Source organism: Cupressus sempervirens, chromosome 4 (assembly GCF_028749045.1).
Source record: "Cupressus sempervirens isolate cs-2001-9-10 chromosome 4, ASM2874904v1, whole genome shotgun sequence".
NCBI lineage: Eukaryota > Viridiplantae > Streptophyta > Pinopsida > Cupressales > Cupressaceae > Cupressus > Cupressus sempervirens.
The window spans coordinates 490,450,504-490,464,307 of record NC_143121.1 but is presented as its reverse complement, the minus strand read 5'-3'; the positions used below and the strand labels follow the sequence as shown (position 1 = coordinate 490,464,307).

The 13,804-nt window shown below is 32.1% G+C and overlaps 1 protein-coding gene across 1 annotated transcript in view; it reads right to left on the bottom strand.

The window, feature by feature from the left end:
• LOC149562087 (exonuclease V-like protein) overlaps positions 1-11,873 on the bottom strand; it is a 173,485-nt gene extending 161,612 nt beyond the window's left edge. The window contains exon 1 of the mRNA XM_089825625.1: positions 11,548-11,873. Coding sequence (XP_089681751.1) covers positions 11,548-11,745 — 198 coding nt within the window. The 5' untranslated portion in view covers positions 11,746-11,873. The remainder of the gene's footprint in view (positions 1-11,547) is intronic.
• Between the last annotated feature and the right edge of the window lie 1,931 nt (positions 11,874-13,804).

The following is a 13,804-nucleotide window of genomic DNA, read 5'->3' as shown; positions in this document are numbered from 1 at the left end:
ATTAATACTATCCAATTTTGGGCTAATGTTTGTAGGATACTGTGTGTGTGTGTGTCAACTCAGAGTACTCATTAAGCCCAAAAAATTTCAACTCAACAAAAAATCGGCAAAATATTAACATCTTGAAAGAGAAAATGCATTGTTTAATAGCACAACTAACATGTGAAAAAACAATGTAACGAGCATTTTACCTATATCGACATTTTTATCCATGGTTTTTTTGTCTATAAAAATGTGAGACTTTAACTTGTGAGTACTCGCCCAACAAAAAATATACAGTGTTCGGAGAGTTTGCAAACTATGTGTCAACAAATCTTATATAATAATTTTATTAATATATCTACACAAATGAGCATAAAATATATAGACACATTTGAATTTGCAATGTGCTAAGATTAATGCACACAAGCGTGCATCCACACACACACACATATATATTTTAACATATACATATATCTGTGTATATAAATAAATCTGTATATATATCCAATGTCATCCCCTTATAGTCAATGTATCATGAAAGTTGGAATGAAGAAGCATGTTAGTTTCATTAAAATATATCAATGTGGTGTTCTTATGTGTATTTCAAAGAAAGGGAAGGATTGTTGAAATATGATAAATTGAGTTGTAATGTATTGAAAGTAGCCTTCAAATGATTTATTTTCATTGCATGTAATGCCTCTTGAAATAAATAAAATGTAGTTGAGTTGAATGCTAAATTTATATTGAAAATGATATGCAGTTGTATTCAAGTTACTTGTATTAGTGAGGAGATTAGTTGTTTTGAATAAACAATTCTTGTTTCGAAAGTTAGTCATTTGATGTTAAATGGCATGCATCGTCCTTACAATTAGCTTCCTTAGTTTTTATAGCCAACAATAGATTTGTTAAACAAATCATTTGAATCAATGGCCATAGCATTAATAAGTTAGTCCTTAGTAGTACATTAAGCTGAAAAGGAAATAAAGCCACCTAGTGGAAATAAAAGGATAGAATGGAAAACAAGAAAATTTCAAACAAAATAGCATACATCCACCTACAGGATTCTGGATTTTGTATGGAGAAGTAAAATAAATCCCACTATCAAAAGAAAGTTACAGACAAAAAAAATTTCCTATAAATCTCTCATGAGAATATTCTCCTTGAAATTCAAAGCAATAATATAAAAATGTACATAGGCCTCAAGTATGAAAGTATGGGAATCTAGGAAATCACTTGCATCCTAAAATAAGATAAGTCCTGTCTTTTAAAAAAATATAATAGCATAGGTTACCTTTCAAAAAAAACATAAAATAATATTTCTATTATGGCTTTACTAGTTGGCAAGCAAAGTAAATTTTGAACCAAAAAAACAATATATACCTTTGGGAAAATGGAGGGTGTGACCCACTGTGGTCCCCACCACTCCCCATCCTCCCATGCACCCCCCATCTCTTTCCACTCCCACCAGTCATATCACCTTCCTTGGCATGGTCACACGGGCCAAGTAGGTAGGTCTCTACATACATGTGATGATTAGGATGCATGTGTTTGTCTATGCGGTGTTGGCCCTCCAACTGCACTAACGTCACCCTCAATCCCTATTCATGCAGCCCCTTATTAAATGTTGCCCCCTCCACTTTTTTGAATGTTGCCTCCTTAGACAATTTGCATGGATGGTAGTTTGGGAGAAATAAAATTGCGGTAGGGGAGGGTAGGTGATGGGTAGGGGGAAAGTAAATATATAAAAAAATAAGCGATTAGGTTAGTTGTGTGCATTCGTTACTTTATTTTATTTTGTTTAAGATATATAATTTATTATATATATTAAATAACATATGTATGATGTATTATTTAACATATATAATATTTTGTATTTATATATATATAGTATTTATATATTAATATATATAATATTATATATATTATATATTAATATACATAATATTTTATCAGTGTTCCACGGGGACGCGTCCCCTATGCTTTTTGGCTCGTACCCATCCCAGGGACGAAACAAGGACGCGGGGACAGATTTTTGCCGTCCCCAAAGCTGTCCCCTTTTTGCCAAATTCGGAAACATCCCCAAAACGGCAAAAAAAATTGGGCAGAAAACTTGGGAACGGCCAGCAGTACCGAGGATGGCTTTGTCATCCCCTAGTCATCCCTGAAACTTCTAGCCGTCCCCTTTTTTCCAGCTAGTCGAGTAAAGGCAAAACAGTAAATTTTACTTTTTGTGCGGGATCGTAGTTGTCTTAAAGACATAATAAAAATGTGCAAACCATATTTGTCCATTAAAACACTAAAACACTAACTCTTCTACTCATTTTAAGATATGATGTACTTGCTAAAAGGCAAAAAAACATAGAGCAACTGCAGTAGCAGCAATGAGGAAAGATTGCATTTAGTATTTCTATTTACTACTTACTATTTTAGTTGCACTTCTCTTTATTCTATTTTGATTTCATGCATTATACTTGGAGACTTTAGGCATTTTGATTTTACTATGTATGTATGTGATATGTTATAATGGAGGTACTTAATATTTGTCATTTGATAATTTTCCATGTATTGATCTTCGGAAATGTCTATTGTGAATGGTTTATCAATGTTATGATATGCATACTTGAATTTTGTCTCTCTATATTAAAAAATCCCCTACGTTTTCAATTGCCGTCCCATCCCCTAAATTTTGGCTTTGACCCATCCTTGTACCGGAAACATGTCCTCGTCCCCTAAAACATTCCCGTCCCGAAAACTCCGTGGAGCATAGTTTTTTATATATTATTTTATCTGTGATTTTAACACATTATATATATAATATATAATGTATAATTCAATAGATATTTAATAGTTTTAATACATTATGTAAATTTTAAATATATCTTCTCTTTGGTGTAAATCTCTATTTCTATATATTTTATGATATGAAAGAATTTATATTCTAAAGGTAGATATGACCACACTATAATATCTTAATATTAATATTTGAATTTATCGAGTAATTAATATAAGAATAATTATATATGATAATGTCTTGTTTTCCAATGTATTAAAAAAGAAGTATTATAAACTAATATGCGATGGGAATAGAATCAATTGCCTTGGTTATTGATCGGTCTATCCCATCGCATTCATTATATATCTGTGTGTGTGTGTGTGTTGACGCAGTTATTCAAGAGGACGCATCTCATTTAAAAGTTGTCCCATCGGTTAGTATGACAGTGAGGACAGTAAGGTGCGGAGCCAACAGATTGACAACAATCACGTTAAAACATTACCGCCGACTTCAACCGAACCTGATGCAAGGTATAATGAAAGTTTATTACAAGGTATTTAACAATTGCTCAACTCATTTTAGTAGTGTGTGTATATATGTGTGTGTGTATATATGTATGTATATATATATGTATAATATTATATATATATAAGATAATAATATATAATATTATATATATATATGTATATGATATACATACAATTAATGATATATAATATTATATATATATATATATATGTATATGATATATATACAATTAATGAACAATCATATAATACTGTAATAAAGTATAGACACACATAAAGGTCTATAGGCACAAATTATTTAATTTCAATTTCTCACACAGCTAACATATTTAACACTCCCTCTTTAGCAAGACGGAAATTGAAAGAAAATAAAACAATTTACACAATAAGGTGTAACCATCATAGTGTTTGGTAAGGTTTAACCCAAGAATCAAAACACAATGAATTTTCATGGTGTCCGGCAAAATCCGGCCTGAAGAACCATGAAGATTATCAATGTGTCCGACAAGATCCGGCCCGAAGAACAAGGATAACCCTAACTTCAAACATTTCTGTTTGAAGACAGATCAACTATAAATAAAGTCGTCACTTTATAATAGGATCAGAACACAAGAAAGGTCGTCACCTTTCACAAGAAAAGTCATCACTTTTCACAACACAAGCTTGCAAGCAAAAAAATTATATTCATGAATATATTATTTAATAAATATATTTACAATAATGTCATACCAAGTTTACCTCTAAAGTACACAATTTTCAACTTTGCAAGAGGTTTGGTAAAAATATTAGCATTCTGCTCATTTGTACTAGTGTAACTTAATAACATTTCTACCAACCATATCTCTTATATAGCGATAAGGGGTCTCGATATGCTTTGGCTTTGATTGTGGAAAACTGGATTTTCAGAAAGTTTGATACAACTCTGATTGTCACAATGAATCACTATAGGTTTTAGAGGCTTTCCGAATAACCCAAATAGTAGTTTCCTAAGCCACATTGCTTCACATGCTCCCATGGAGGCAGCTACATACTCAGCTTCAGTAGAACTTAAAGCAACTAGTTGTTTTCTATTGAACCAAGATACCATAGCTGACCCAAGACTAAAGCAACAACCTGTAGTACTTTTTCGATTTGTGACGAACCTGCCCAATCTGAGTCAGTGTATCCTTCAAGATTTATCTCAACATTTGTATATTTTAAACCAAAGCCAATAGTTCGTCGTAAGTATCTCAAAATGTGTTTGGCAGTCATTAAGTGAATCTTCTTTGGTTTGCACATGAAATGACTCAGAACATTGGTAGCATAGCATATGTCTGGTCTGGTATTTACAAGATACATAAGAGATCCAATGATCTGTCTGAAGAGAGTAGGATCGATGTCCTCAGAATTTATAGCTTCTTTTAGCTTGTGCAAGTTTGTTTCCATCGGAGTAGATAAGGGCTTACTATCCATCATTCTGAACCTAGTCAGAATATCTTGAGTGTACTTTCCTTGATGTAAGAAGATGTAATCCTTTTTCTGATTGACTTCTAGTCCCAAGAAGTAGTGTAGTAACCCTAGATCTTTCATCTCAAATTCGGCTATGAGGTCTTGTTTGCATTTTTCAATCAATTTATCATCTCCTGTTATTAGTAAATCATCAACATATAGAACAAGTATTAACATCTCATCCTTTGAGGTTTTGAAGTATATGTTTGAGTTAGCTTCATTCTTAGAGTATCCAAGTTTGGATAGATAGTTATCTATCCTTTCATACCAAGCTTGAGGGGCTTGTTTGAGACCATAGAGTGCTTTCTTGAGTTTACATACATACAAGTTTTTATCTTTCACAGTTAACCCTTCAGGTTGCTCTATGTAGACTTCTTCACTAATGATCCCATTTAGGAAAGCAGTTTTTACATCCATCTGATGAATCTTCCATCCTTTAGATGCTGCAATTGCAATGATTGTTCTTACAGAAGTGTAACGGGCCACCGGAGCAAAAGTTTCTTCATAGTCAATGCCAGCTTTTTGAGAAAACCCTCGAGCAACAAATCTAGCTTTGTGTTTTTCAATACTTCCATCTGCGGCATATTTGATTTTATATAACCATTTTGAAGATACAACTGATTTGTCTTTAGGTCTAGGTACAATATCCCAGACATCATTTTGAAGTATGGAATTATATTCTTCCACCATGGCATCTTTCCACTCTGGTGAATTGAGAGCTTCTTCAGTTGTTGATGGTTCGGTTTTATTTAGCTCAGTTATCAAAGTAGTGTAACATGATTGATTTCAAGTTCTCTTGCTTTCTTTTGAGATCTCATCTGGTTCTACATTATTTTCTTCAATCATCTTCCTTGCCCATAATGGTCTTTTCTTCCCATTAGTAATTTCCTCATTAGCTATATCTGATTCTCTTCCTTCAGATGTGTTCTCCCTCTGAGTCTCAGTTTGTCTAGATCCTTCATCACCTGAGTTTGGTTCATCTTCTATGCCGGTTGAAATTTTTAAAGCAGAGTGTTCTTCAAAAATTACATCTCTACTTATTTCAACTGATCTTTGTCCGGGAATATAAATTCTATAACCCTTGGAACTTTCACTCTATCCAATAAATATACCTCTCTTTCCAGAAGGTTCAAGTTTAGTCCTTTTTTCTTTGGGTATGTGCATTTAGTCTGGACATCCGAATATTCTGAGATGACTTAAATCTGGTTTAGTCCCTGAGAAAATTTCTTCTGGTGTGGTATTTTTTAGAATTGAATGTCGACATCTATTTTGAACGTATACAATAGTCTTAGAGGCTTCTACCCAAAATAAAGCGTGCATATTTTGATCATGTAACATAGTTTTTGTGGCTTTAATGATGGTTCTATTTTTTCTTTAAGCGACTCCATTTTGTTGAGGATTATAAGGTACTGTATACTCCCTCTCAATCCCAACAGAATTACAAAAACTTTTGAAGATTTCAAATGTATATTCACCTCCATTGTCAGATCTTAATGTTTTAATCCTTTTACCAGTCTGATTTTCTACTAAGGCTCTAAGGCCCCGTTTGGTTGTAGGAATTCAGGTGGAATAAGAAGTCGTAAATTCATGCATTCACCAATATCATGTTTGTTTGCAATCCACCAAATCAGAATTAGAATTGGACTCTCCTCATTTGGCCTCAAATTGGGCAGAGCGGAATTCCTAAAAAAACATGGAATAACAATAGACTATGCTTATTCCATGTTTTAAATTAACTCAATTCAATTTCTTATTGGGTCCATGAGCCGACGTTGAAGAGGCACTTGAGCTTCCATGTGAGCGAAACAGGAGTGAGAAAGCATTGCGCAGTCAGAGACGTTGCGGTCTCAAAGGCCTCCATGAACTCTGACCGCAGATGAGAGATGTGGAGGCAAGCCGGATCTGCACCGAAGGCCACTTTGCAGATGTTATCGAAGGCAAATCTCTTGAGCACGTCCTGCATTGCCAACATGTTGTACTCGCCCTTGAGATACATCTCAAATCTTGTTTTCAATATGTGCTCCACATTTGCCATTTTTCCATTGGGTCTCTGAAACTTGATGGCGTTCGAGAGGGCCTCTCTCAGCAGCTCTATAAACATTCGGAAAACCTACCTCAGACCTTCTAGAAAAAGTGCATTGATTGAATGAGGCGTTCTATACGAGGCAAGGGCAGATATCGTGTTAAGGAGGGAGATACCAAGTGCTCATCTTATTCTTTCTTCTATTTCTCTTATTTCAGTTTTTGCAACCAAACACAAAATATGCATCTGCCGACTCTTCTTCCAGGACAACCAAACAGGTCGAAATGATATTCCAAAACTTGTTTTAAGAATGCACCAATTCCAGAAGAGATCTTATTCCAACATAAATGAATTTTGCATTCAGCAATTCTTGCAACCAAACGGGGCCTAAAGGTTTTGAATTTTGATAGTACTTCATTAGATTTTTTGACTTTCAAAAAATAGATCCAAGTCTTCCTAGAAAACTCATCAATGAAAGATATATAATAAAGGAATCCCCCTAGAGATGGTGTAGGCATGGGTCCACGTAGGTCTGAGTGGACTAGTTCCAAAACTGATTTTGGCTTGCGTTCACTAGAGGGGAATGGTCTTTTTATGATTTTCCCTAGAGCACACCCTTTGCAAGTTCCTATATGGGTTGAGTCTAGTTTAGGGGTTCCAGAAATGATCTTTTCTAAATTCGGAAGTGAGTTGAACCCAATATGCCCAAGTCATCTATGCCATAATTCATTAACATTTGATGTTTCATGGCTAAGGGCTTGCTTTTGAATATTGCTTAATCTATAAAATGTTCCAAATCTGGACCCTATGATAATAGCTCTTTTCATATTTGAGTTATTAGGCCAGTATAGTACTTTGTCCTTGTTGAAGGTGACTTGATATCCATCATCAGTTGGACTCGAGATTGAAATTAGATTTCTCTTTATACTTGGTACAAATAAGACATCTTTGAGATTGAGTGTAGATCCATTTTTTAATCTGATAGAACAGGTCCCAATGCCTTTGACAGGATAGGTGGAGTTGTCTCCAATTGTGACTCCTTCAGTAATATAAGTTCCAAATGTATCAAAAATATCTCTGAATCCAAAGATGTGACAAGAAGCACCACCATCTACAGTCCAAGCTTCCTTATTTGAATTTACTTCACTTGAGAGTGCAGAATAGTACAGTTGATTTTCATCTTCCTTTGTTTCAGCTAGAGAGGCTAGTATTTTTTCTCTCTGTGGACAGTTTCTAAAGGTGTGTCCCATCTTCTCACATTTGTAACACTTAACATTGGAGTAATCATTATTTCTAAAATTCTTTTTCTTATTATTGAATTTCCTTCTATTGAATTTTCTCTTTCGTTTATTTGAGACAGTGTGAAGAGCTTGATTTTCTCCTTCTTGATTTGATGTGATTCCTCTGGAGATTAACCTTGACTCTTCTAATTTGCATTCATTTTTTAGCTGATCAAAAATAGGAATTGAAGGTCTACTTACCACTTGTATGAATGTATCCCAAGACATTGGTAGTCCCCTAAGAGCTATTAATGAAAGCTCTTGATCTTCTATTTTGTTTCAAATAGATGATAAGTGTTTCTTGGTTTCAGAAATTTTCTCGAAATAAGATTGAATAGAATCTCCTTTTTCCATTTTAGTATTCAGTAGTTGAGTTTTTAAGGTGATCAGTCTACTCGAGTTATTTATCTCAAATGTATTTTTTATGGTCTTAAATACTTCATATGCACTTTTGATATCTGATATAAAGGGAAGAATGTGATCCTTTACTGAGTCGACGATAATTTTGCTTGCTTTATTGTTCTGCCTTTTCCAGGTGAGTCCTTCTGATTCATTTTGAGGTATTGGAATATCCTTTTCAATGAATGTTTCTAGTTCCAGTTCTTCAAGAATCGCAATAATACGAGTTTCCCAAGAGAAAAAATTTGATGCACCTTCAAGTCTGTCTTCCACTCTGACATTGTTTGTCATTATGTCTTTCCCTTTTTTTAATTGAAATGAAATTCTAGATTTCTCTATCAATTTGGCTATGATACCATGTAAATTTTAAATATATCTTCTCTTTGGTGTAAATCTCTATTTCTATATATGTAATGATATGAAAGACTTTATATTTTGAAGGTAGATATGACCACACTATAATATCTTAATATTAATATTTGAATTTATCGAGTAATTAATATAAGAATAATTATATATGATAATGTCTTGTTTTCCAATGTATTAAAAAAGAAGTATTATAAACTAATATGCGATGGGAATAGAATCAATTGCCTTGGTTATTGATCGGTCTATCTCATCGCATTCATTATATATATATATATATATATATATATATATATATATATATATATATATATATATATATATATATATATATATATATATATATATATATCTCTGTGTGTTTTGACGCGGTTATTCAAGAGGACGCGTCTCATTTAAAAGCTGTCCCGTCGATTAGTATGACAGCGAGGATAGTAAGATGCGGGGCCAACAGACTGACGACAATCATGTAAAAACATTACCGCCAACTTCAACCAAACCTGATGCAAGGTATAATGAAAGTTTATTACAAAGTATTTAACAATTGCTCAACTCATTTTAGTAGTGTATATATATATATATTTATATGATACATATACAATTAATGAACAATCATATAATACTGTAATAAAGTATAGACACGCATAAAGCTCTATAGGCACAAATTATTTAATTTCAATTTCTCACATGGCTAACATATTTAACACATTATATATATATATAATATATAATGTATAATTTAATATATATTTAATAGTTTATGTATTATTTCATTAATTATAAAATCAATTATATATTATGTTTCACCATGTATGTATGTATATATATATATATAGAAATTGTATGTCTTAGCAATGTGACATTTTATAATGATTCAATACAAGAAATACATGTTACTCACTAATTTTATATCATAAGTTGTTTTATAGGCCTATCAAAATTCTCTTGGTGCTAGCTAGATAGTAAGAAGTTGGTGTAATTTATAGGTGACATAAGCCTTTTGTGAGATTTTTGTAAATGTAATTGCAATATAAATAATTGTTAGGTGGTTGTTTAGTATCTCAATAAAGTTGTAATAAGAAACGTCAATGTTCCATCATGAGGTGTAATAAATTGTTTCACTTGTTTGAAGTAGATGATCGGAATTCAAAAACCAACTTTTGATATTGTTGATCTTAAAGCAAATTGGAAAACCTAAAGCCTAATGTTTAAACCTAGAAACGAAAACGAAACCCTTCAAACATATATGGGTGTGAACGATAGAATCTTACCATCTAGTTAGTCACGCTAGCTAAACCTAAACCTAAACCTAATCACATTTTTATTTAGACGTTCAATCTCGAAATATGTAAACATTCTTTTAGTTGTTAACCTAGTTGCTAACTCAATCAAGTATAAGTGTGTAGGTTAAGTCAATTTTAAACCTTTAAAAAAATTGGTGTGTTTTTGCCTTTAATTTTTGGGGCATGACAATATAATATAATTATTAACAAGATATTATCAATAATGAAAGGGCATGACTTTTGAGAATAAAACTATATATAATATATAGTTTGAGGAAAAGGACATTCAGAAAGGGGAAATCCGAAATACAGAGAGTGTAAACTATATATGGAATAAGTCTGCAAATAGCTTAGTTAGTAGGGAAATATTTAAGTAAAGTCCTAGCAGGGGACGTTACACTTGGAGATCTAGGTAAGGCTCGGAGTTGTCTTAGAGACATGCGTTGAGTTTTCTGAAGGAAGTCTGAGGAGTCTACACCTCAGTTGGACATGAGTAGGTATCAAATAAATTGTTGTCATGGTGGAGATTGCTGGATTATGACAAGAATACAGCAACAAAGTTATAAAACAAGGAAACAAGAAAGCATATAAATAGATAAAATTGGAGAAAAGAAAGCAAGTTTTCTCGATGTTGAAGAACAGAGATAAAATTGGATTTTTCTATGTTGGTGGCAGTTTCATTTAGAAAGTTTTTAGTATATATCTATGTTGCTTGTGAAGGCAGAATTAGGGTAATTGAAAATTGTAAAGTTTGAATAGCAACGATATGTGAAACACAAGTTGCAAGAGCAACTGTGATAGCAGCAACCATGAGAATTGTAATTGTTTTTCCTAACCAATAAGAGTACCAATACCTTGCCCCGTGGATGTTTCCTTGTCAAGGTTTACTCTATTTTATTTTATTTTTATTTCTTTACAACTAATTTGTGATATAATATTTTATCTTCTGGGTTTATGCTTCCACCTCGACAACAGGGAAGTGTTATTTATGCAAAGTGCCTCTTATTATCGCCAGAATAAGTCGCAATTGTACTAAGAGCAATGGGATACCCATGGATTAACGAGAAGAAGAAAATTATTTTTAAAAAGTCCCCTTTGAAAGCCCTACAACTTGAAAATCATATCTGATAACAATAAAGTAAGACGAACGAAATTCCTCATAACAAAACATCACCAAATGATGCCTTTCCATTGAAGATAAGTTCTTGCTACATACATATATATTTACATTTACATATACATATACATCAATCAAGCAACATTCATTGTGATGAGAAAGGGCTCGGAGATGGCATCATCCAGAAATCATAGCAGCTGATTCTTCGTTTGGATAGTAAAAGAGAAGGAGAAATTGAAAGGAGAAAGCAAGTAAAATGTCAAATATGTGAAGATTGCAAAAATCGAACTGCAAAATAGTGTTGCGTACCGTAGATGTGATGTCCGTGACAGAGAGGGCTCTACGCTGATGCACACGATGCCGCTGGAATGGGCTCTCCTCAATCTGTATATCCTCTGAATCATTAACCGTCTTCTCTTCCACCATCAGCGGAGGGGAACATAGGGAGAGGGCGGCCTCGATAAATGCCATTTCCTCCTCGCTCACGATTTCCATGGGGATCTCCATCTCCCGTTCCCTGCCTCGACTGTGTAATTCAAAATCACAATCTCCTGAACCTTACCTTCTATACTCGAACTTGGGGGGAAAGTAAAACAGCGAGATCATTTCAATAGTTTTCTTTTTAAAATACACAACTAAGGCAATCGGGTTTAGTTTGTGTCCGCCGGTTGATATTATATTTTGAATGTGAATGTTTTAATGTGGTAATTTATTTTACAAGTTTTTTAATAAAATTCCTTATTTTTCCTTGGGTATTTTCTATATGAAGTGAGCAGCTTACATTATATTATATTTTGAATGTGAATGTTTTAATGTGATAATTTATTTTACAAGTTTTTTAATAAAATTTCCTATTTTTTCTTGGGTATTTTTAATATGAAATGAGCAGTTTACATTAAAATTCTTTATTTTTTCTAAAAATATACTACATTTACAATTAATATTAAGATTTTTGACATGTAGATGATTGTCAAATTTAACCTAAAAGATAAATGTTAACATTAACATTTTCACACCATCCCACTCTCACTCCACTCATTTTACCATTGTAGAATGCTTATGGACATTAAAAATATGTTTTTTTTTAATTAGTTTTTTAAAATGTAGTTATGCTATTAACAATAATAATAATTAATCTTAATAATAATAATAAAATGAATGATAAATAATTAAGACTTCAGTCAATTATCTATAATAATAATAGATGTATGTAAAAGGGAAAATTAATTTCTTATTATTTATTTTTCTAAGAATATTCTTATTTATTTATTTTTATTTGTTTAAATATCTCTATTCTAATTTTTCTCTTCATAGATTCTTTATTCTAATTTGTTTTGATATTTTATTTTTATGAAGGTAGAAGTAATAATTATTGTTTATAAAAATTAATCTATTGGTAAAGTTGAAAGGCTCATAAAGAGCCCATGTCATTGCCCTAGGAAAGTACAATCTTCAACAACAAAAAATTAAATTAACATAGCATTACTTGTCTTATTATTAAAAGATAATAAATAATTAATTTTGAATTGTTTGCATACGAATGTCTTTTTATATATTCATTTATTATGGAATAAGTTTGGTTAAGTCAGATCTTATTTTAATTATTTATGTTTCCCTATAAAATTACAAATAATAATTAACATATGGTAAAAAATTTATTAAATTTTTTATTTAGTGTACTTTACATAAATGTTGAGGCACAATCTTTAAAATGATCCTCTACACTGGTAAACTACTTAATCTAACAATCAAAACTCTTCACTTTCACCCCTTCAACTCCAACTTAATAATAGATCATCTATTTAATCAAGTCAGTATTATAATTAATGTAATAAGTTACATATTCAGTCTTGAGTCATTCAACTAGGTATCAAGTCATCTATTTAATCAACTCAGCCATGCAATCAGTTGACTACCAAATAGTTTGAGTAATCTATCCAATCAATCTTGATCATTCATCATAAATCAGCACCCCTTAATCTAAAATGTCCATTAGAATCCTAAATAATATAAAATGATGGTGATTCTTCTTAATTTTCTAACTATGTTATCATATCAAAGATTGAATGTGAGAAGTCAGAGAGAGAGAGAGAGAGAGAGAGAGAGAGAGAGAGAGAGAGAGAGAGAGAGAGAGAGAGTTATTTCTAATGAACTAATTTTTTTTTATCACAAATGGTGAGCGTGACATGAAAAGAATATTTATTTTCTAATTTTGGAGTGTTTTTCTTTTAATTTTTGTAATTATAGATTATTTTGACACAATTGTAGATAAATTAACATAATTGAAAGATTATAAGTCGCAATTATCTAATTTACAAATATAATTGCTCTAGATTTAGACTTTGACTTTGTTATTGTGTGCTTCCTTTTTTTTGTGTTTTGTGGGATATTCAATGCAATTAACTAACAAATGGTGCAATCAACTTACTTCTGACATAATCATTAACTTTAGAAATGTAATTGCATACATTAAATTATGCAATCAAAAGATTATATGCCACAATCAACTAGTCAATATAGGGTTTGTGTGGTTTTCTACTTTTATGTTTGATTTTCTAGCTTTTGG